Raw genomic sequence first — 25370 nt, forward strand, 5'->3', positions numbered from 1 at the left:
CACACCTTCAGCCACATCACTGAGTGAAGACCTGATTCTGGTCAAGAGCTAAGGGTCTTACCTTCCCCAAAACGTGCTGACTCAAGTAACAGGAAGCAGATAAAAGAGTTCTGTTGTGCTGTGGGGTCTACTACTTGTCCAAGCCTTCCTCTTTTATGGTGTTTTATGCATTCTGACACAACTCCATGGCTGGGAAAAGGCCTCTACTTGACAGTGGAGACAAGACAAAGGAAACCACACTGAAGGACCCTAACCTGCCTCAGGCACTGGGTTTTGTGCTGTCCTAGCCCAGAAGGGAAGGCCAATGAGAAGGCTTCACAGCAGGGAGCCCCCAAGGTGTTTCCTTCAAAACCACACTTTCTGTAAGTCCCTGGCCTACATGCCTTGGTAGGGAAGGGAAAGCGAGGAGTAACAAATAAGTATGCTAAAAACTGGGATTCAGAGGAAGCTTTATAAACACCCTCTTCCTGTCAAAAGATGAGGTTGGTCTGTATGGCTGACAGGCAGGGAGCTCCTGTCTCTGGTAAAGTCAGAAGATTGACACCTGTCCGTCCCACCCACCCCCAGTTGTAAAGAGACTGTCCTCAGGACATGCAGCAGAGAAAGCTATCCTTGTTGGCTTTTTGCTAATCTTGGTATATGTTTAGATCCAAGTTGTTTCATAAAGAACACTTGCTGGAGATGTCATATAATTGTTATCCCACTAGTCCTGTTCCACTGCCGAGCAACTGTTGGGGAAATTTCATATTCTTTCATTTCCTACCTCACATGTTCAGTGTTCATGTTGACAGACAACATGTGTGAGTTAGAAAGAAAAATAAGTAGCTAATTGCAATGTAGAAACTGGCCTCCTTATTACATAAACATATATGCAAGTGTTTTTAAAATACTTCAAGTAATCCAAGGTACAAATCTGAACAAACCCTCCAAAGCAGCATCTTCTCTTCTCAAGAATGCAACACAAAGAAAGTAGAAGACAAAAGGCTTTTTATAAGTACAAACCTTAGAAGCATCCCACCCCCAAAAATGGTATTTTTAACAAATACTTTACTTCTTTAATATTTTGTACAATCCGAAGGTGCACAGAATGGCATTCAAGCATTCAACGTAGGCATGTGTCCATATCAAAACAGCAAAGTGATGTACTTGGGATAATAGTACATTTTAAAATCCCATAAAATAAATAAATTAGTTCACATTGTCTTCAGTGCTCACAGGCACCCTTAATTTCTACTGTGTTCTTATAGCCTGCTTTAAAAGTTCCAAATCTTTCCGTCGGCTAGTGTTCACTCTGGCACAACCGTACTCTTCCAGCTGTAAAGGGATATACTTTTCAATTTGACCTAAGCCCTGCCCTGCAGGACTGGTAAAGAGCTTTATCCAAGATGGTTTAAAGTTTCCTCTGAACCCAAGAAAGCTGATGCTCCCTAAAACATAAAATGGAAGAGAGAACAAAACAAAACAAAAAAGTTATATTTTGAAACTAAATCAGTATTTTTTTTAAAAAAAAAAGTCTTTCTGTTTCAATATCATAGCAAACTTGAAAATTCTAGCATCAAGCAGATTTGCCTTGAAAATGTCAAGAACTAGTTAAACATGGAATATAAGAAAGAAATTTACACAGCTTTAGAATTCAATGTCTAAGAAAAGGAAAAGGACATCTTATATTTAAAAGAAAACAAACCCATGTTCTGAAGACTTGCTGGTTTTGCTGCTCCAAGGGTCACTAAGGCTTGCGAAATGTTAAGATTTTTTATATTCCCTGTGGTGCTTAATATAACTATAGACCTGAAAGAAAGACAATAAAGACATTAAGATGGGTAGAGAAGAACACTGATTTACGGCCACTAATACATATTATATTTTACAGAATAGGATGCTACGTATTGGATTCTGACAGCAGCATGAAGTAAAGTCAATATGCTTTGAAAATATTCTGCCTTGCAATCATTACTCTTTTTTCCAGGAAAATAAATAATTTCTCTTAAGTTTAAATTGCCAGTGTCAAAACACAGTATTTACGAAGCCACAGTGTGGTGTCAATATTTGAGCTATTTAATATTTCAATAATACCAGAAATGCCACCTGGACAAAATAATAAACCAACATCATTTAAATCAGGTGTGCTATGAAGGGTCACATTTCTTCAGGGCTAATCTGTCAGAGCCAAAAGTGAATGGAGCCATCCCTCCTCTCTCTCTCACTGGCCTGGTTCACACGATCACAGCAGCCTGCCGTGGCTTATTTAAGACACAGTGAATTGTCATAGGTGTGGGTGGCCATTTTGAATATTCAACCCCCAGTGGGGCGGGGGTTGCCATGGTTTGTTGTAGTGTCTGAACCTGGGCGGCAGGGTTTGTTTGGGGGTTAAACAACCCTCAAATAACACTACAAGAGACCATGGTGTGGCTGGAGCATGAACAGACAATTTGGCGCCTGCAGATGCTGCAACAGGCTGCGCCAATTGTGCAAACCAAGTCTCTCTCTCTTCCATCTAGCAGCCTGCTGAGGGAGGGACAGACTGCTTTTGCCAGAGGGCTTTTAAAATTAGGCCAGAGAAATTTCACCACCCCTGATTTAAATGATAGGCATAAATAAAATATGTATGAAGACAGTTATGCAAATTTGAAAATGTGCATATTCGTGACAAAATCAGTTGCAAAGTACTATAGTTCCCTTTTGCTAATCTTAATAAATCCTACTATAAACAACTGATATGAATTTACATTGAGTTATAATATCTTGCTGCCCAACTACTTTGGGAAACAGTTTAGACAATCTTAACTTTCTACTTCCTGGAAAGTATTTTCTGCAATAGTGATGGACAGTTGCCATCTTAGTCCCTCAGCCTATTATTTGACCTTCCTATCTCATGTGACACCCTCAAAGCATAGTTTGTTAAGGGAGCTGAGAGGATCCTTGATTTCTAAAGCCAGCAACAATTACTTGTTGGTATGGACCTTCTATAAGCCACATACTGCCTGCTCATGTCATCTAGGGCAATTATTAAAAGTAAGTAAAAACTTATGATTGTCGTTTTATATTTTTATTCCAAATCTGTGTCCTCTTGCATGTTAAGGCAACCACCCTAATCTCTTGGATCAGGAGTGGGCAACTTGTGTCCTTCTGGATGTTTGAGCCTGCAACTCCCATGGGTCCTGGCCAACACGCTTGTGCTGAGGTATCATGAGAGCAGTAGATTAAAAATGTCTGGAAGGCTACAAGTTGCCCACCTCTGTCTTAGATAATGAAGCCCTTTTGTTCTGATCTCATGATATTCTAACAGGCTTACCTTACTCTACGGCTGCATTTCCACACTTTGGTGTGAGATACATAAGCAGAAACAAGCTGTAGTGAGCTTTACATGATTAGCAGAAGCAAAATTACAAAACAAACAAACAAACAAACAAATCCCAAAACAAATACGTACACATCTCATTTGCATAACAGTTTCAGGTTGCAGAATCAACTGGCACAGAATTCAGATGTTACATGTAGCCATCCAGTTTTTGTGCCAGAGTAGAAAGAGTTCCTGCCATAATTTCAAGTATAAAAAGGGAAGTGCCACAAACAACTCACAGCAATAGGAGAAGTCCCTTAAGCACTATTCTGTAACTATTATGACAAAGCTCCTTTGTGCATTTTAAAATGAAAGGCAAGACAGCCTACATGCAATGCTCAGAGTCTTAGCAAGCGGATGGGTTTTTACTGTATTAATATACCTCTGGGGAATTCCAGTTTTTATATGATCTTCTAGGTGCTTGATGTTCACTTCAGGGAAAAATGTTTCTTTTGTTACTTTGCCAGTACAGGCATCAATGGCTAGGCTGAGTACACCCACACCTCTCAATGGAAACTTAACACCGTTGACCTGAAATGAGAGACCTCATAAATCACACTCCCCCTTTCCCTGCAACAGTAATTTGTAATCTGCTGTAACTAATGGTTCCGCTGCATTTGTCGTCATTTGGCTTAAAGATGGCAGAAGTGCCTTTCTGGCAGTGAACAATTCGCTTACAATTTGTCTTTTTTTTTTCCTTTCAAAATTATGTTGATATGATTTCCATGGTCCTCAAGGAACTTTGGTTAGGCCAATTCTATTCCCTTTGCATTACTGATGCTGTTAGGTAAACATGCCAATTCAACAGACACTACTTGAATCCTGTAATAATGGTGTTGATCCAATAATTATAGGGTTCCAGCCACTCTTTTAGTTGGCTTTATGAAAAGGGAAGTTACCACAACCTCCAGTGAAAGATTTCCAACTTAACAAGCCTCCTCAATGGAAAGTTATACGAAAAAGTCTAGAACAACCACATATTAGTGTGGGGGGGAGGGGAATCACACTAACACTACTAGTCTAAAGAGGTTTTTTTTACTAGTCCACCAATACCACAGATGCAATTAAGCTACAGTATGTATTAATTAAACTCTAACCTTCAAGCTCTGGATGATGCCTACATACCTTTACTTCCCAGCCCCATTTCTGGTCCCAAAGTAGAAAAGTAGCAGCAAACTGAGAACTAATATTATTACACGGCTTGGGACCACAACACCTGATGGAACGCCTCTCCCGACATGAACCTATCCGTACACTGCGCTCAACATCTAAGGTCCTCCTCCGAGTGCCTACTCCGAGGGAAGCTCGGAGGATGGCAACAACCTTTTCAGTGGTGCCCCCCCAATTATAGAATGATCTCCCGGATGAGGCTCACCTGGTGCCAACATCGTTATCTTTTCGGCACCAGGTCAAGACTTTTCTCTTCTCCTGGGCACTTAACAACATATGCTAAGTTTGTTTGTTTTTTAATGGACCCCAGAACTGTTGTTGTTTTATAGATACTGTTGTTTTTATATTTTTGATGGTTTTAAATTTTGTATACTTTTTAATGTTTACTGTTTTTAACTTTTGTAAACTGCCCAGAGAGCTTCGGCTATGGGGCGGAATATAAATTTAATAAATAAATAAATACATACATCACCATCTTTAAACCACTAGAGTTGAAGTAAACATCAAAATCACAATGCTGCTTCTCCTCTAATCATTAACAAAACATGCAATTGTTGGGTGGGCTGGTATAGTTACATTATTGTGTATTAGTCCAGAATTTATTTCTCCCATTTAAATTTCCCTATGGTATTTTGCAAACAAGTCACAACAAACTATGTAGCAACTAACAGGAATGTCAATGATGTCAAATTCTAATAAACCTTTCTTCTACTTTTTTGCAGCCATGCTTAAAGTCCATTGATTACATACTTAGAGCCTAAAAGATCCATTTGCAAGCACCTACACAATTCAAGATGGTAATCTTGCACAATGTAAAACAGCCTGATGCACAACAAAATCACAAGACTACTTACTGAGACAGACGATCCTTGATTCCTTTGTGAATCAGGGGACTGTATTTTCACAAGGAGGTAGGTTTTATGAGGATCACTGGTAAATGCCATCTGAATATGAAGGATAAATTTATGTTCAAAAGTAGTAAGGCATTTATGGTACTATTCCATAGCTCTCTTTAGAACAGAAATGTGGAGTGACTGAAACTACTGTACTGAAGACATTTTATTGGATATTGGAAAAAGCACAAAAAGGGGGGGGGGAAGAAAAAAGAAAAAAAGCTATTCACATGTGCAACATAATAAAATGAAAAAGGGTAAATATTATATTTCTGTTGAAGTACTGCAACAGTATTAGTGTCATATGGTTCAAAGTATTTTTTTCATGTGAATGGATGAAAAGTTTAAAAACATACAGCAGAAAACAATGCAACATAGAGCAACTTGAATGTAACTATATGGGCCAAAAAACAGAAGAACAGAAGAGATGACATTAAAAGGGAATTAAATCATCCTGTTCCATTACCATCAAATAGCCTCTTTTCTTTAAGAATATTCACTTCTACTGATTGTACTTGGGACTTAACTTTCTCCAACTCTACTAAATATCAGGTGCAATCCTGAAAAGCAATACCAATAAAAATCAGAGCATAAGCGCACAATTAAGCCCTTATATTTAAATTGATTCCAATAGGATTGACACGTCCCTAATTTTCTTGGAATTGTGCCTCTCCTGTTATGCAGCCACATATCTGCCCCCTTTCCTTCCTTTAAAATCTTGCCCCATTCACCCATATCTGTAATTAACTGCCCTCTTAACATAATGGAAAACCCTAGAAATAATGGCATTGATAGTTCACATACTCTGAGCTGAGCTAATTTTCCCACCTGAGCTGAGCCACACTTTTGACATGAGCTCGTAATTTTCGTAGGCATTCTTTTCACAACACTTGGCTTCTGGAAGTACTTTGGATAAGCTTTTGTCAAGCAGTTACTGACAGGCTTTGACTGAATGGTGGCCTGAATCTTGATTCTCTCACATCCCTGAGATGAACAGTAACTGTGGCCATTCCTGGGATATTTGGTTTGAAGAAACAAAAACAGCAGCCTACACACGAAAGATACAAAAGAAGCAAACACAAAACAGAGCACATATGGTTACCAAAACAGCTGTGGGGGCACTGTTGTTTATTTCATATTCTCCTCAAGTGACATGTGTGGTTTTTCTTTTAATGCCGTTGCAATCCCAGGGTAATTCTCCATTTGAATCTACTTACCTCCCCACCCCACCTCCACCACTTTGATTGTGGGGAAGCTAGAGTAGCCACACAGTTCCAAAGTGGCTTGTGTGCAACAGATGAGCCCCTACAAGTATGATGGACCCCTAACAGATCCTCCTTCTGACTCCAGAGGGTGCTTCCATTGTGGCAGACTTTTTAATACAAAAATTCCAAGCACACTGTGTGGTTAATCCTTGCTTCATTCTTCTTCACAAGGACTCTACCATCCATCAGTTGTTATTTTACACAAGGGAGAATGTGGAAGGTCTGCATGGGATGCACATACATCGGTGGACAGTGGCCCTGAGTGAAGGGAGGCTATTTTCCCCAATGATCACTGCAGAACTTTGACTGGGAAGTGCAGTTAAAAACTTCCCCTGCCTCATTGCTTCAGTCTCCACTGCTGCTAGGAAGAGCCAGGAGCTGCACTCTACTTAGCTGCCCAAGAAGAGGTGCTCCAGACCCCGGGAGGGCAGTGAGCTATTTTCTGATGCCCCAGTGCATCACCTTTAAAGAGCAGCAGGTGGAGCACAATGCCTCCCCCACTTTTTTTTTTTTTTAACTGTCTGTTGCTTTTCTTTTACTTTGGCACCCTGCTGTCAGACAGAAGATAAATACTGTAAACAAATCTGAGGCTAAATGGTCGTTTGGACTGTATTTTCCTCAGTCCAAGTTGAACACTGTATCTACTGGACCACAACAGCCCTCTTTGTGTTTTAACTGTGTAGAAAGACACACCAAGCAGCAAAACCCACTTTAAAAGTGGTACAAATGACAGACCTGATGGGAATTAAGAACATAAGAAGTGCCATGCTGGATCCATCTAACCCAGCTCTCTGTTCACATGGTGGCCAACCAGCTGCTGACCAGGGACCACAAAGCAGGACATGGTGCACACAGCAACTGGCGCATGCAGGTTTACTGCTTTGAATATGTGAGATAGCACACAACCATCAGGGCTAGTAGCCATTGATAGCCTTCTCCTCCAACCCCCTTTTAAAGCCATCCAAACTGGTGGCCATCATCACATCTTTGATTTAACTATACGCTGTGTGAAGAAGTACTTCTTTGTCCTGAATCTCCCACCAATCAGCTTCATGGAATTATTTTGAGAGAGTGAGAAAAAATGTCTCCCTATCCACATTCTCCATAACATACATAATTTTGTACACCTCTATCATGTCTCCCCTTAGCCTCCTTTTTACCAAGCTAAATAATCCCAGCTGATGTAACCTTCCCTCATAGGGGAGATGCTCCAGCCCCTTGATCACTTTAGTTGCCCTTTTCTGCACTTTTTCCATCTCTATAATATCCTTTTTTAGGTGTGGTGACCAGAACTGTACACAGTGTGGTCACACCATAGATTTGTATAAAGGCAATATGATACTGGCCATTTTATTCTCAATTCCTTTTCTTAAAATGCCTAACATGGAGTCTGCCTTCTTTACAGCGGCCGCACACTGGGCGGACATTTTCATCGAGCTGTCCACCACAACCCCAAGATCTCTTTCTTGTTCGGTCACTGCTAGCTTAGATCCTTATTAGGTTATACTTGAAGTTGGGTTTTTTTGCCCCAACATGCATCACCTTACACTTGCTTACACTGAACTGCATCTGCCATTTGGATGCCCAAGTTGCATCTTTGCTCAACAGTAGTTCTATTTAAGTCTGTAGAAGCACGCTTGAGCAGGTGGCCTGTATATTATGCAGTCTTCATATGTAACCATATATAGAGGAAGAAGTCCTTCCACAGAAAAAATGCATGCCATGTTTTCTGCAACTCTTCCTCTGTGCAGACTGCACCATTTGTACCAATTGCTGTGCAGACTGGTGGGGTGATAGGGCATGTAAGTCCAGGTGTGAGGGAGCCCTAGACTGAATGCCTTAAGCCAGATAATAAAATTACTTGTTGAATGGGAACGCCCATTTTTGGGGTTGACTCAGAACAGCCTACATTAGGGTAACCCTTAGAAAAATGAGAATTTCATAAACTTCTACATTCATAACCACCAATCATGGAGATTTCTCTCTTAGAATTACATCCATGGTACAACTCTCTACCATTAAAGAATCAGGCCAACCCATTCTTACAGATGCTATGAAATGAAATATTTAATTCTACTAAATATTATTCTTTTAGGGTAAATATCTACCCAGTGCTGTTATCAAAATAAAAATGTTTCTCTGTTCGATTCTTCTGTAATTCTGCCATCGAAGATACAGGAACATAGTCTTCCACATTATAGTAACCAGCCTGCTTACGGTCAAAGGTTACTTGAAAAGAGGTGTCTGGTGGGTAACAGAGGCCTACCCGAATCCAGTCATTCCTGAAAACAGAATGAGACACAAACATTACCATTCACCATGGTTTTTTTTTTTGCTGTTCACTATTATTATTGTTGTAGATTGTGATTTTGGCTTGTATGGTGTGCAATAAGCCAGGAGCCCCAGTTCTAATGGCATGGTAAGCTTTCAATTCCTGGTTAGTTCAGCCATTCCCAAGGACAAACGGAGCCAAGTGGGAGTGAATGGTCAGTGTGGACCACCAGCGTGCATCTTGTGAATGGTAAGTTATTGTTGTGTACAGTCAGTCAATTATTATTATTCTATCATATAACCATGGATTTCTTTTTTTGTTTTGTTGTTTGTCTATTTCTGATAGAGCTTTTTGTTTAGTCTATCACATTACTGTACTGCAAAAACTTAAATGAAATGAAAAATTAAATCTATGCTTCCCTTAGCTTTATCACAACATTTCATGAAGATGAGAGTTAATATAAAAAACACAGGCTGAAGTCCTACAGCAACCTATTCTTTTGAATCAAAATTGGACATTGAAAGGGAACATACATGTTGAAGTTAATGAGGTAAAGAGATGTCGACTGAGGGGCTTGTCCATTCCAATGTATCGTATAGCCCTTTTGAAGCATCACAACAGGCTGGTATTGCTGGAAATCAGCTTTCTGATTATTAATTCCTCTCAGTATCATAGGGTTGGAAGGATATTCATCCCGCACCATAGTCATGGTAAGATTCTGTGGATTCCGTGTCTGGATGTATACCTAAAAGGCAAAGAAGAAACCTAAGTACTGGAATGGATGACAACTTGATCAACAGGAAATACAAACTGAGGGAAGAGATGCAGCCTACCCTCATGTTTTTCAATGGCCCGGAGGAAATCCAAATGAGTTTTGATAACATAAAAAACTTTGGATTGAAAACAACTGCTTTTTACATTGGATGACATGATATATTGGAAGGAAAGTTTGGATAAAGAGGCATTATGAACAATGGTTCAATTAAAGCCATGGTTTGGATCCCTCCATTGCATGTGACTTCCTTCTCCATTTCCTGTTCAACAGTGCCCAAGGCTTGCCATGACATATGAATGGGAAACCAAAATTAGAGACAATAGCTGGGATTATTCGTAGTTTGAAGGGCATGCACTAACTATGGCCAATGCCAATTTGGATGCCATGGCAAGCTATGGTTAGTGCTAAAAGAGGAAATGAAGAAAGAAGCCACACACGAGAGTGGAAGAGTTCCATGAGCTCATTTCTAGTTCTCTAAGCCATAATCGCTTGACCAGAATCGGTATAAACACACTCTTTTCCTGGAGTCTGGGGCTGAATTGTACTCAATTGCAACTAAGGTAGCCCTACATTTTTTTGTAAACAAGGCAGATAAGATAAATGGGTGAAAGGAAGCATTTCTATCACAGAATGAAAGCCAAATAGCAAAGTGATATGCTTAATGCCACTCTCAATGTTTGTGCGAAATGAGAACAGGGAAATTAATTCAGAGCTTCCTGACTCCAAGAACTGGAAAGATTCTTAAGAAAGCTGTATTTCACTGGACAATTCAATGCAAAGAAGAGCTTGTTCCGTCTTGGTACACCGATTCCTACATGTCTCTCCTTTGTCCAAGCCCTCAGCATTCACTGTTTTAAAGACACTGCTTTTTCCTTTGCATTTCTTTTGATTGTTTGGGACCAGAGAGATATGTGTATGTGACTGTGCGTCAAAAAGGGGGAGGGGGAGAGGGAGGGGGAGAGAGACCAACCCCCATTGGGTAGGTTTAATATAAATACGGGCTTAAATAATTCTACCATACTTTTTGCAACAGATAGAGAAAATGGCAGACAAAAATAATGTTGTTCGTTTTATGCATATTATGGAACACAAAAAAAGGGCATCTCTTATAACCTGAGCATAGGTCCCACTGCAGGCCACACCATTCCACTTGGTAAAATTAATACAGTCTGGATGACGAATCAGGTAGTTATCCATTCTACCAACGTAAGTGTCCTTGTATTCAGTCACAGATCCATCTACGTCATGGAATATTGAGTTCTTGTCTCCATCAAGATCAGCCTCTTCAAACCAAGGGCCGGGCTTACCATAAAAGACTTTCAGAGAAACCTTACAAGACAAGAAGAACATTAGGCTTTTCCTACTAATTAGCCTGCTGTCATCTTCAAGCAGACATCCCTTCCGCAAGAGGGGAAAGCAACTTCAGTCAGTAAAAACTTACATTTTCATCAAACTTCACTAGGGAAATATTGTTCTGAGGCGTAATTTGCCAGGTGTTTTTCATCAGGAACCCAATTGCACTTGTGAATCTGTCTGGAGTTGGTACAAAGTTAATGAATGTACATTTGGTGAGACGAATAGGCCCATCGTAAATCTGAAAACCTCTGATTGGATAAGTCCTGTTAAAAGGAAAAAAAACCACATCTTTTTATTTGTACAAAGAGACACACTTGCTAATATAGATATTTGCAGAGTAATCAGACAATCCTAAATGCAATTACTAGAGAGTAAGCCCCACTGATCACAGTGAGAATTATTTCTGAGTAAATATGTTTAGGATTAAGCTGTAAATGTTAAAAATACTCATGTCTTAAAAGTTACCAAGATAGCTTTAAAATTATGGCAAATTTTGTTTTATGTATACCGTATTAAAAACACAATGCTCAGATACTATTTACAAATAGAGACTTTTAAAAATGTAGTATTTACTCTGGCCACAACCTACCTAACGGAACTTTTATTCCTGCTTTATCCCAAGGGTTCAGTACTGGTTGTAATATTTTACATTCTGTCCTATCTGTTTTAAATGAGTGTACCACAAACAATAGTTATTCGAGCCTCAGGGTTAGAATCAGACTTGTTAGTGATTTACCCTTATTTTCCACTCTCCAATTGTTCTAAAAGCAAATGCAGTGAGTGGACTCCCCTGCAGCTGTTTAAATCACAAAATGGAGGTACCGTTAGAGGTACCATTAGTAGGTGGATTTTGGCCCAGTGTTTGGACTATGCTGTTCATTTACTTCTGCTATTCAGAGCAACATGATCATCGTACTGGTAAATTAGTACAAGCAACACTTTCAAAGGGCTTGGCTTGGAAGCAGCTTTTTGATAGACAAGACAAGAACAGAGAGAGCTCTGGACACCACTATTAATGGAGCTCTAGTAATTATAGAGACTAAGGCCCTTTCTTCACCTAAGGATTATCCCAGGAAAATGGAAGGATCATCCCTGCCTGCTCCCGGGATCCCCGGTGTGTCATTTCCATGCATAGGGATGATCCTGGGACGATCCCTGGAAAAAAGGCAGGTGTAGAAACAGCCTAAGTTGTCCCAGTGTGCTACCAAGAGTTCCAAAATATATTTCAGGGCCAGATTGTAACAGGCCTCCAAACATTTGGAAAATTCTAGCTGAATGTAACTAAGAAGATTCAATGGTGATAGAAAATAACTATTTATTTGTCACCATCATTGCCACAGAATAGCCTTGATAACGAGCTATAAGCTGTGTTCAGGCCTTGTATGCTTACCGGTTTCTAGGCAGGGTACGAGTTTTATTGTTTATTCCTCCAGTTCCCCAGTATTTGTTTTGGCCACCTAAGTAGCCGTAATTCTTGCTTTCACCAACAAACAGAGAGTCCGAGACTTCCTGGCTGGAACCTTCATCACTTGGGAAGCTTCCATAACTATCAAAAAGAAAATCAGATATCACTTTCAGCAAGGGCTCTGCAGCAGCAGAACTAAGACTTTAAAAAAAATGTTTTCCCAAAAGGGAAGTAATAATTTTGTCTTTTTACATTAGGATTAGATATTATTATGGTCAGTCAAAGTCAGGGCCTAAGCTGAACACTGCAATTCACATCTCTGGCAACAATCTACGAATTCAGAAACTAGGGCCATGGCTAGACTTGCCAATATCCCGGGGATCACCCCGGGATCATCCCTGTGCATCCACATGACACACAGGGGATCCTGGAATATCCCTTGTCCTGGGATATCGGCATAGCCTTTAATCCCGCTTTTTCCACGGTCTCGGGATGATCCCAAGACTGAGGAACGTGTGAGCGGGCGTCATGGGTTGTCCTGGCTCCTTGCTAGTAACCACGAGGAGCCAGGCACGGGGCACAGAGCTCCTCAGGAGCTCTGTGCCCATAGGGGTGGGGTAGGGTGAGCGGGGATTTTTTTTTTTTTAAAAAAAAATACTCACATTTCGCGATCGAGCGCCACATCTCCTTTAAGAAAAAAATGGCGGGTGTGACGTCCCCTTCCTCCTAGGACGCTGCACTCCGCATGCAGACAGGGGGGGACATCTCGCGATAACCATATTGCGAGATCCTCCCTCCTCCGTCGCGCTAGACCCATAGGTCTAGCCATGGCGATAGGAAGCTGCCTTTTACTGAGTCAGAACATTGGTCCATCTAGCCCAGTACTGTAGACACTGACTAGCAGCGGTTCCCCAGGGTTTCAGGTGGGATTCTTTTCTTCACCTTACCTGGAGAGGTCAGGGATCGAACCTGGGACCCTCTGCACGTAAAACATGTGCTCTATCACACCGAGCTATTGGCCCTCCCCTCTGCACAACTAGCTCTCATGAAACACTTCCATGGCTTTGGCTATTGTATTTCAACTCATCCACTGTGGTATGATGGACGGGGGAAATCTGCCTACAGATCCCCACACAGCCATGAAGCTCACTGTGTCACTGTGTCTCAGCCTAACCTAGAGTTGTTCGAGAATATAAAATGTGGAGGAAGAGAACCATGGGGGTCTCCGGAAGAAAGCTGGGATGTAGATGTAAAAATAAATAAATGCTATAAAATTCTCAAATAAGCACGACTGGTGCCAAACTCTGAAATTAAAGCCAAATAGCACTAACCTGGCAAAGGTTAAACCTATTCCATTGTCAGCAAACCTAGAAGAGAAAAAAAACCAAAACTATTTATTTCTGAAAGCAGCTGCTTTTGATTACCTAAACTTCAGGGCAAACTACATATTGCAACGAACACCATTTTTGTTTTTTAAAAAAGTGCTTTAAAGTGGCCACTTTCATTTTAAAGGGGGAAAAAAACAGTTGTGGGGCTCTGATCCAAACAAGGAGCACATCCAGACCCTGTAACTGCTCTCCTCACACTTGCCCCCTCCCCGAATGAGAATGGCTAGTTCAAAGCATGTTTGTTTTTTTAAAAAGTGGGTTTTTTGTAACGTGTAGTTTGGCCCTCAAGTGGGCCAGAAAGCAAATATATTATTTAGATGGGGTGTAATTACAAGCCATGATACTATGATGACACTAAAAAAAATGTTTACAGTCAAACTAAGTTACAGAAAATTACATTTCATAAATATTTATTTTACAAAAAGCAATATGAACACTTCATTTCAAAACAAATCAGACACTAGCATCCTGATCTTATGTATGTTTACTTAGAAATAAGTTTTTCTGAATTAAGTGGTGCTTACTTCGAAGTAAGAGTGCACAGGTTTGCAGCAGTACAGTGCAATCGTATGCACGACTACGCAGAAGTAAGTCCCATTGAATTCAACAGGACTCCTGAGTAAATATGTATAGGATTGCAGTCTAATCTCTCAGGCCTTAATCCTATGCATACTTACCTGAGAGTAAGAACAAAGATGAAAAAGCACCTACCATAAATTCTAGGAAAAATACTTTGTAGGTATTCTTTTTAGAATTCTGGAAATGTTTGACATAGTTCCTAGAAACGACTGTGTTGCAATTCTAGGGCAGCCGGGGGATGGGGATTAAATTCATATAAATTCTGGACTTTTCCCCACACATTCATGGGTAAAATTCCATTGTAGGGTTGCAAAAGCATTCCATTTATTTGAATGAAGAAACACATCAGTAACCCCTTGTAGGTCAACTTTGATACTTGTTATCTTTATATTCCCAGATTTTAACACTACAAAACTTTACCAGTACAATCAACTCCTGCAGGTCCGTTCAACAGAACTATTTGCTTTAGCAACATGTCGATATTTGCCCTTGGGCACCCACCCAGAGTTCTGAATGATGATATCCCCTCCTCTGACCCAAGTCCCGTGGTCGTTGTTTTTGTAAGCAATTAGCCTGTCTATGAGAGCAGCAACTCGAGGCTTCTCTGGATTTGCATCTTCATGAGGCCGAAACCTTGTAAACAAAGAAAGAACAAAACAAAATAGAAATGACTTTGCAGCTATGAAAATCTGCATACACTTTCATAGTATCAAATGTACTCCTCAGCACATGGGTAAAAGAAATCCGCTCCAGCCACAAAGCAAGCATGCAAACACAGAAATAAGCAAAGTCTGGAAGTTTTGAATTGCGAAGTAAAAGGGGACTTATTCACACTGGCTTGACCTAAAAGAGTGGGGAACCTCTGGCCCTCCAGATGTTGTCTGACTACAAATTCCATCATCCCTGACCACTGGCCATGGTGGCTGGGGATGATGGGAATTGGTGTGGAATGTCTGGAGGACCACAAATTTCCTTCCCCGGCCCTAAGGTACACCTAATTCTCATATCACAAAGAGATCCCTTTGTCATCTCAAACTGAAAAAGGACAAGAATGGGCATGCCAAGAGAGATGTTTCTGTTCTTGGGAGAATTTCATGTCCCATCACTGCTTCTGGAGCCTTTCCCCTTTTCTGTATAGAAAGGCAAGAGAAAGTAGGAGAAAGCTGGAAATAATTGTGCACAAAGTTCAGAGGCTCTAATGCCTCTGTGTCGAGAAGAGGTGGGGGACCTCTTTCAGCCCCAAGGTCACATTCAAGGCCAGAGAAGCTCTTGGGGGCCATATTCCTGAGCTGGGCAGGGCCAAAAGTAAAAATAATAATACAGGGGGCTCATCTACACCAAGCAGGATATTCCACTATGAAAGTGGTATGGAAGTGGTATATAAAATGCAGGATCTACACTACTGCTTTATAGTGGTATTAAAGTGTACTGACAACTGTTGGGGCCCATAACACTTGCCATATACTGCTTTCATAGTATTATATCCTCCTTGGTGTAGATGTGTCATGGTCCCCAACAGTTGTCAGTGCACTTCATTTGAGAACTACAAGTTCAACCACAGCTTTTAAAGCTCAACTAAAAACTTTTCTTTTTCCTAAAGCTTTTAACACTTGATGTTGTGCAGACTTTATACTGTTAGTTTTACCCTACCCTGTGCCTCCTTACCCTACCCTGTACCTGTTTGCATTCTCTTCCCCTCCTTATTGTTTTACTATGATTTTATTAGATTGTAAGCCTATGCGGCAGGGTCTTGCTATTTACTGTTTTACTCTGTACAGCACCATGTACATTGATGGTGCTATATAAATAAATAATAATAATAATAATAATACCACTATAAAGCAGTAGTGTAGATTTTGCAGTGCACTTCAATACTGCTATAAAGCAGTAGTGTGGCTCCTGCCTTTTATATACCGCTTTCACAGCTTAGAGCTCTTATTGCCAGTAACAAAGCCTTAGGAGAGACATTCCAACCTTTTAGAATGTAGTGGAGGGTGGGGAAACCATGCAAAAGCTGGAAAGCTACCAAATAATTGGTGGTCAGGTGAAAAGGGAGACTGGAGGGCTAGACTGGGACCCCAGGTGGGCCAAATATGGTTCGCAGGACTAAGGTTCCCCACCCTTGGTGTAGAGGCTGTGCACAGGTATAGTGCAGTGCACTCCAGTGCATAGTCTGAATCCCTGGCAGTGATAGTAACTGGGACAGTGACCCACCTATTTCTATATACCCAGAAGCGAGTGTGTCCGTAGCTAGCAATTCAACAGACAGAAACACCCAAAATAGACCAGAATGGAACGAAACAGGAAGATGGCAGACCTATACATGCCCTTGGATGACAGTCTTTTTTTTGGGGTGGGGGAGTGGGGGAGAAATGGCTGGAAGTGTTTAATTATCCAACTGATCAGCAAGGCTAGAATAGTAGTGAAATTTGAAACCAACCTTGCGCACAACTGAATTATTTGAAGGGATCCAATAAGTAACGAGTGAAGATATTAAAATTCCCAACCACACAAAGATCATTCAGTATTTAATTCTTGATCATTCCCGCCCCCAACCACAGAATGAGTTCTACCTTGCATTATTGTCCAAAGACAGATATTCCCTTTTATCCTCAGCACTTGCATTGGTGGTTTTCACACCTTTATCAATGAATAAACCAGCCTGCAATAATGAAAAAGGGACAAATTAACCCTCTCCATAATCATTATCATGTCCACACTCTTGCAGGTCTTAATTAGACCATCTAATAAGGAAAGAAAAGAGGGCTTGGGAACATGTACATGGAGCTTTCTCAGATTAAAAGACATCAGGGAAATCTTACACCCTACAAGAGGCACTAAACAGTTCAGAAAATCCCAGAGTCAAGAAGTCAAAATGTATTGCCACTCCCTTTGACAGGGATGCCAGCTTGTGTCGAAAATCTGAAGGCTATGTCATCACCAAATAAAGAAACTCTTGGGAAACTCTTTTGTAGACAGAGAAGTCAAGTGTCTTTTGAACTAGCCCACTGACATAATTAACAATACAATATCTACTCAACCAACTAATCTGCCATGTTTCAACTTCTTAAAAAAGGAACATGGCCTCAAACTAAAAGATTATTTTATTTGATATCAAATTGCCACTATCGTCAATTCAGTGCCTATTCCAGAAATTAAGATGCCTCCTTTCAAAAACAAAGAGCATTTTTATTATTATTGCTTAGTATTTATACCAGCTTTGTGCAACTTGTAGCCTTCCAGATGTTCTGGTTTACAACTCCTATGTTCTTCCACCATTGGCTATGCTGTCTAGGGTTGTAGGCCAACACATCTTGAGAGTCGCAATTTGCCCAGCCTGGATTTACCCAGTGCCACCAGGGCAAGCGTATTGGCCCCTGATCCAGACACTCATACGCTTCAAGGCTGATGTCTTGGTACAAGACTGTTGTTTAGTGGGCTTGTAGGAAAGAAAACCCATCCATACCAATTAAAAACATTGTTGGCTAGCGATCAGTAGCCTAGATCACTGTTAACCAAACTCTATTTTGTTCTCAAGCAGCCATTTCATTCTAATGGTGGCATTAAGTCACCATGACTAAGGCCTGAAATGTATTTTTAGCTAAACTTCAAGGCCAAGGACAATTGATAAGATTGTCAAGTCAGCATGTAATCTTTCCATATTCAAAACCTTCCTAGGCACATCTAAAATAATATGAAACCATTCTTTGGGGTGACTGGTGTTGGAAGGGCACCAAAAGTCTCTGGAAAATCAAACACTAGCTGGAAAGATGACAAGATTATAGCCCCACTAGCCAGGAAGTCAGAGATACAGAGCAGATACAAAGAGCCAAGCAAGTCACCCAATACTTATTTATTTATTTAATTTATTACATTTCTATACCGCCCAATAGCCGGAGCTCTCTGGGCGGTTCACAAAAATTAAAACCATTCATAATATAAAACAGTATAAAACCATAATATAAAATACAATAAAAAAGCTCAACCAGATAAAAACAGCAGCAATGCAAAATTACAAATTTAAAACACCATGTTAAAATGTATTTATAGATTGTTAAAATGTTGGGAGAATAAAAAGGTCTTCACCTGGCGTCTAAAAGCATATAATGTAGGTGCCAAGCAAACCTCCTTAGGGAGCTCATTCCACAGCTGGGGTGCCACAGCAGAGAAGGCCCTCCTCCTGGTAGCCACTTGCCTCACTTACTTTGGCAGGGGCTCACAGAGAAAGACCCCTGGGGATGACCTTAGGGTCCGGGCAGGTACATATGGGAGGAGGCGTTCCTTCAGATAACCTGGCCCCAAGCCGTTTAGGCCACTCACTTATATACATATAGGCCATAATTAACTATTTTGTTTATTCCTTAACAGTGGAATAATCTATGATCTATAGCAGACATATTGGGTGGGTTTGCGTGGCTCTTTGTACCTGTTCTTCATCTCTGACCACCTGGCCAGTGGAACTAATCCTGAGTGAAAGCTTTGACTGCTTGCAACTGATATAAGATCAAATTGTAAGCCTGTATTAATAAACAAGAAGCCTTAACAGATCATCTGGGTTGGGTTTTTTTTCCCCAGTCTTTCCCGCCTTTCAATTCTACTCACTGGGAAACCTTCTTGGTAGCATTAACCAGAACATACATATGTAGCTGTGCTACATAAAGATTTAGAAGAGATGTGCATATAACTACCAAAAATTGCTAGCTCTTATAAGGTTTTAGCAGCACACCTATTCACATTTATGTGTGCATTGCAAATTGGTTGCGAAGTAAGACTCTGCCTGCAATCCTATACATACTTAGTAAGGAGCACGTGCCATTGAAACAGTGGGACTTCTTTCTGACTAAACTTGCATAGGAATGCCCCATGGTCTAAATTATTACTTGCCCTGGTTAACAACAAGCCTCATCTGTATTTACTTCAGACTACAAACCAAATGTAATCCTCAAATCATGGGCTTAATCATTTACCTTAAAGTTGGAGTGAACCTTGTTGTTATAGAAAATTCCTAGAGGTGTAAGTTCAGCTTTGGTTTCAGGAAACAATCCATGAGACTCTCCTGTAGGCACCTTGTGAAATATATACCATATTCCGGCATCCTTGAAATAAGAGGAGACAAATAAGCTTAGTAATAAATCAGTTCAGAGGCCAACATGGTGACATCATAATCACTACTTCACGACGCATTTCCTATTCCTACTGATATCTTAGCTAGAGGGAAGCGAGTTCCCCAAAGAACTGTATAAGGACCATTACTTTTAAATTTGTTCAGAAATTATGTGATTTTAGGGGTGGAGGTAGTGAGCAATGAGGTGGACAGACTGCAGATACCAGCAAATTATTCAAGATGGTAAAAACCAAAGCAGGGTATAAGGATCTTCCCATACAGGATGAATGGGCAACAAAATTCCAAATTGCTGATCAAAGTGTAAAGTAATGCACATTGAGGCCAAAAAACCCCCCTTCAAAGTCATGGTGGACAGCTCAATGAAAATGTCCACCCAGTGTGTGGCAGCTTTAAAAGAGGGGAATTTCATTCTAGAGACTATTTGCTGGCCTTCTTGGTGGTGCCCTATGGAACTCCCTATCAAGAGACATACAGTTGCTTGTCATTGAACTGTGAGTTGTTGTTGAACTGTGAGTTGTTGTTGAACTGTTGTCTGAACCTAGCTGTGATAACAAACCATGGTTTGTTAACCACAAACAACCACAGTTCACAACCCAACAACAAACCATGGGTTCTCTTCATAGGTTGTCTGTGGTCAACAAACCATTGTCTATTAGTGTGATGGGGTTCAAACAACATAATAACCCAAGTTTAACAACCACCTATGGTTGGACGACAATCCACACTCAACATATATTCAACCATTGAGTGTGGGGTGATCCTAGTAACAGCTTTATGCTTAAGTTAATGATTTTTTATTTAACTAAAAGCAATTGCTCTCTTTAGAAAAAAATCATTTCATCAGACCCAGCATTGAGATAAAAACACACATTCCTAAAACATGTTTCTACTTGAATAAATGATGGTAAAATGAAAATGTTATTCTACAAATGAGATGATTTCTGATATAGGTATTATAAACTTTTCTGAACAGAGACATTCAGATTCTTTTGTGAGTATCTAGGACTGAATGCTTTGTATCTGGGATGTTGCAATACCCGCTCAAATGCAAAATTTACAGTTACACATTATATACTATGCTTCTATCCTGTATGAAAAAGGCTAGTTTATCACAATGCAGCAGGAGCCTCACCTGTGAGCCTGCGGCTACATTATTTATTAAGTGGTTGTTAGGATGAGCAATCCAAAATGTGGAAACAGCCCTGCAAGAAATTAGTGAAACACATTGACACATTGTAAATGGCAGGTCCACAGAAAACTCATGAGTCTAGTAACAAGAAAGTACATAGTTTTATTTAAGCAATATTATTTATTATTCTGGGGGAAGAAACTTCCCATGCATTGAGCGACAATGCTTAAACAGTGCATAAACCAGTAATTCAATTTTGAGCAACAAGTTGGGTTTCTGGCTTTCACTAAGAGACATGCTTTCCTATAATGAGGATTAAGAGATTGAAATGCAATTTCATACTGTTTGAATCATATCTGGAGGAGAGGATGCGTTTTACTTGATCCTTGTGAATGAAATCCTCCTCTACACATAGTATTTGCTGCTTTTTATTATTTTATTAGTGGTTTTAGATAGTATTATTGACTTTTGGATATTGATTTTGTAATTTTGTTTGTTTTATTAGGTTTTTAGGTGATTTTAAACACACAAACATACGTAAAATAAATAAATCATCAGCACTTAAGGTAATATGCACAGATTTTGAGTGGTTCCTTGAAAAAGGAATTGCCCATGTACAGATTACCAAAATAATAAATTGGAGCATTTGCAATCTCTCGCTTTCTTTTTCTCTCATTTAAAATATTTGAAGATTGCCTTTCAGAATGAAAAACTACTTCAAGGTGGCCAATTCATATGATCAAAATAAGCCACCATGCTATTGGAGCCGCCATGCCACCCACGTTCAGATGACACAACAAGCTTGGGCGGCAATTATGGAAATTGTGCTCCGCATGCACCACAGTTTAAATAAGTCAATGTGGCCCTTTTTTGATCATGTGAACCAGATCATAAATATACAATATAACAAACTGTAAAACCATAATACTGAAATTAGTAAGTAATTTAAAAACCGGCAACAACAGTAACATAAAGATATCAAGTCCAGAAAAACATTAAAATCCAATAAATAATTACATAATATATTCAGCAACACAATAGACTCCTCTTAAGGTGATGAAATGGAAAACAAAGGAGACTACAGGGCCTTGTTAAGCTCCTGCAGTGATGGGTCCCGATATCCCCCAATTGGCAACAAGTGGGCATGTAAGTAACCCTTCTGATGCCTCTTCAAGGCGGTCCTTGAAATATCTAGGTGACAAACCTTTTAAGGGTTTAACAGTCTATTCCAGTACTTAAATTGGGCCCAGAAATGCCCCAGCAGCCAATGCAAATGGTACAATGGAGCTGCCACATGATGCAACCACCTAGCCCCTACCAGTATTTGGGCTGCCACGTTTTGCACTAGCTGAAGTTTCTGAACAGTCTTTAAAGGCAGCCAAAGTAGAGCACATTGCTGTAGTCCAGCCTGGATGTCAGTGGTTAGTGGATAACTGAGGCAAGTTTCATCCTCTCTAGATAGTGTTACAGTTGGCATACTGGCCATCACTGCCACCTGAGCTTCCCCAGCTACTGCTGAGTCCAGGAGAACTCCCAACAGGTGAACTTAGTTGTTCATTTCTTTTTTTACCCACTCATTTAGCCAACTACTCACATGCAGTCTGTGGTTGGTACTGGCTCATAGTTTCCATAGACTTTATCCCGCATGGCCGTGCACATCGTGCTATTCCTGTCTGTTGGAAGAAGTGTGCCTGGTTTGGTGACTAGTCCCAGATTATGAAACAGTGTATTCCTCTGTTCAATGCCATCCTCCATGAAAAAACAATGGCCTAGTGTGTCATAACCAATGGTGTCCTTTATCTGCAAAAATACAATTTGTTACGTCATTCCCAAATGCCTGTATTGAGACTTGAGAAGCGTGTTACATTTTCACTATCTTGGCACAGCTGCAATAAGACAGACACTTCAGTGTTAGCAATGTGACCGTTCAACCAAATAATGACCCACACAAAATATCTCCCCACAAATGCAGAACTTTTGAGATGAGGTTAAGATTCAAATTCTTGCCAGAAACATTTATATATAGTAATAGTGCCTTGCACCTCACTTTCTCCAGATGTATCTAGAAATAGGCAGCAATAGTTGTGAAGCTCAGGAGTGAAATGCAGATTTTTAAAGGGTATATAAAACATTCTTCTAGCACACAACTAAAACAAGAAAAAGCAGCAGCAACCTGATCCCAGCTTAAGCCTATTATCACCTGTAATTGTGGGACCCACATGGTTATCACTGGGAACCCAAACTGCATTGATACCTTTCTACATGGTAGCCAAGTAAACCAAGGGTAACCAATTGGTTAATTTCAATGGTGCTAGGAAAATTCTGCCCCTACAAGGGATTTCCCCGACTTGGTTAATACTTGCCTAAAATATCCACCACCACTTCACACAAGCAGTTAATGACATGGAGAGGTGTTCAAGTTTCTGTGGACAGCTACACTGCCTTTGCGAAGTAGACCTTAGTCTCAGTCATCAAAACCTAGCCCAAACAATGCTTCCATGTGGAGGTTCTACAGCTTAGGCAAAATGATGTCTCATCTTCTGTTTTTCTCTGCACCCTCTTTGCTGAAGAGGAGTGAAGGCATTGCAAGCTGTCTAAGAGATGCCCACCAGGTCCTACAGACAGGCATGAAACCACTACTTCATGGTCACTTCATGGTCAGGAGGGGATTGAAAGAGCATTAGTAAGTTCTCCTCCACCAACAATCTAGAGATTAGTGCAAATGTAACACCACTTAGCCATGATTAGATCAGGAGTGTCTCAGAGACTCTCCCCTCTAACGTCCTTCCCTTTCTTATGTAAGATTGATTAATATCATCCCTGCCCCAATGGTTTCACTAACTACAGTTTGCAACTCCACTTCTAACCATAGTTACAGACTGTGGTTTGGAGCTAATCATGGTTAGCAAAACATTGGTGCAAATGTAATACTAATCATACTTTCGTCTAAAGACATAAAGAAAAAGGGAAGCGTGCACTAGAGGAAGGAGAGAAGGAGGAAGAGGAAAGGGAATGAGAGGTTGAGCCTGCAAGAGACTCCTGATCTTTTAATCTTGATTAGACTGTACTGTGCTATGTTTTCTTTCACTCCAGTCTGTAGATTTTTAACCAAGGCTGCTAACACAATCTCAGTGCCTTGCTTTCCTCAAATGACAGATGGACTGGGTTCCTGAAAGCCCACAGTTTTACTGAAGTAGGTTAAAGAAAAAATATTTTTATTCTTCCCAGCTCCCATTTCCAAACAATAATTTCAGACTTGGCTTTTTCACTGTTCCTACCAGCAAGCCATTTGTTGCATGAATGCTCACACATCTGGAGAAACAATGATGAATTGAAAGGCCTTCCACATAAGTCTTGTAGCTGTACCCTCCTTTCTCATCTACATCTCCACAGCGGTGAAAGTGAACAGGGTAAGATCCATGCACCTGCTGACCCATTTGTTTGAGTTCCACATAGGAGAGGTGAACAGATGTGAAATTCTTCAAAATCTGGAAGAGCACAAAGGAATAATTAAACTGATTGTTCACTGATTGCACTTTTTTCCAAGTTGACATCCATTTGTCAATTTACAAGCTTTAGGAAATCCATATAATCAAGTTACAAATGTAACAATATTGAAGGCCATCTAAAGCAGTTGTATGTCCTAAGTTCAGCTCTACTTAAAAAAGGTAGTCCAGGTGGACCTTGGAGAGGAGACCTTGTTGTGCACTGGAGCAGGCAATACCAGCTAGATTTGGTATAAAGGTAGCTTCACCTGTTCATGAAACATCAAATGCCTGCATATGTAATGCAGGTGTGGGCAAACTTCTGGCCCTCCAGAACAACTCTCATCTGCCCTAGCCAGCATAGGCAATGATGAAGCATCACGGCAGCTGGAGGGCCACGTTGCCATCCCCTGATATAATAGGTGGGTTTTGTGTAGAATGGCAATTTGCTAAGACACAATAAACTATGGTATGATAATAGGTGGGCCTATGAACCCTGATGCTGCAATATGCCCAGCATCTCACACTCTCCTGGCTCAGTCCCATCCTCAATAAGCAGCAGTGGTTTAACAACTGGATGAAATTCCCACCATCAGGTATTGTCTGCAAGAGCAAAAGCTACTAGAGACGTGACAGGAAGCAATGAGCATTCCCCACCCCACCTGCCCCCATACCTTGATGTGTCCACCAAAAGTATCATAATTGAAGAACTGGCATTCTTTGCCAGTGTAACAGGAATCTTCCATCTCTCCCTTTATTAAGATGTTCCTGGTGAGAACTCCAACCTCGGCCCTCATGTCCACTCCATCAATGATTTCTCCCATATGATGGAACTGAGGGGTTTCTGTTACAAAGAGATTCACATTCAAAGAGAAACCAAATAAGAGGAATATGAGGCAGTGGATGCTTCTCTACTGTAAATATATGTAACCTGTTAGTACAGAGATCAGGCTCAGTTAGGTTTTCTTCCAAGAATTTGCCCTTGCCTGTATTCCATCCAAAATTTGCTCATAAGGATTTCATGTTTTTGGCATTGTCTGAAAAATTAATGCATCAGAAGTAGAATGGCAAGGGGGACAGTTAAACAAGACCCTCCTTCGTTTCGTACATCAACAAAAGGGGTGTTGGCATTCATCCTCCGTCACCCTTTTGAAAAGACACTTACCTGACTTATGACAGTCATTGTTT

The 25370-nt window shown here is 40.5% G+C and overlaps 1 protein-coding gene across 3 annotated transcripts in view; it reads right to left on the minus strand.

Moving 5' to 3' along the window:
* Positions 1-800: 800 nt before the first annotated feature.
* CEMIP2 (cell migration inducing hyaluronidase 2) overlaps positions 801-25370 on the minus strand; it is a 56038-nt gene continuing 31468 nt past the window's right edge. The window contains exons 7-24 of one of the 3 annotated variants that reach the window (XM_063129331.1): positions 24857-25026; positions 24006-24185; positions 22292-22497; positions 20701-20770; positions 19411-19539; positions 17017-17105; positions 14945-15076; positions 13808-13843; positions 12462-12617; positions 11157-11334; positions 10829-11044; positions 9474-9685; positions 8777-8950; positions 6232-6451; positions 5365-5454; positions 3723-3871; positions 1685-1788; positions 801-1427 (exon numbers count right to left, since the gene is read on the minus strand). In XM_063129331.1, the coding sequence (XP_062985401.1) occupies positions 1231-1427; positions 1685-1788; positions 3723-3871; positions 5365-5454; positions 6232-6451; positions 8777-8950; positions 9474-9685; positions 10829-11044; positions 11157-11334; positions 12462-12617; positions 13808-13843; positions 14945-15076; positions 17017-17105; positions 19411-19539; positions 20701-20770; positions 22292-22497; positions 24006-24185; positions 24857-25026 (2708 nt within the window). In that variant the 3' untranslated portion in view covers positions 801-1230. Of the gene's footprint in view, positions 1428-1684; positions 1789-3722; positions 3872-5364; positions 5455-6231; positions 6452-8776; positions 8951-9473; positions 9686-10828; positions 11045-11156; positions 11335-12461; positions 12618-13807; positions 13844-14944; positions 15077-17016; positions 17106-19410; positions 19540-20700; positions 20771-22291; positions 22498-23975; positions 24186-24856; positions 25027-25370 lie in introns of those variants that run through there. The other 2 variants (XM_063129330.1, XM_063129332.1) reach the window with 2 other exon arrangements.

This window comes from Elgaria multicarinata, chromosome 6 (genome assembly GCF_023053635.1).
Source record: "Elgaria multicarinata webbii isolate HBS135686 ecotype San Diego chromosome 6, rElgMul1.1.pri, whole genome shotgun sequence".
Classification (NCBI taxonomy): Eukaryota; Metazoa; Chordata; class Lepidosauria; order Squamata; family Anguidae; genus Elgaria; species Elgaria multicarinata.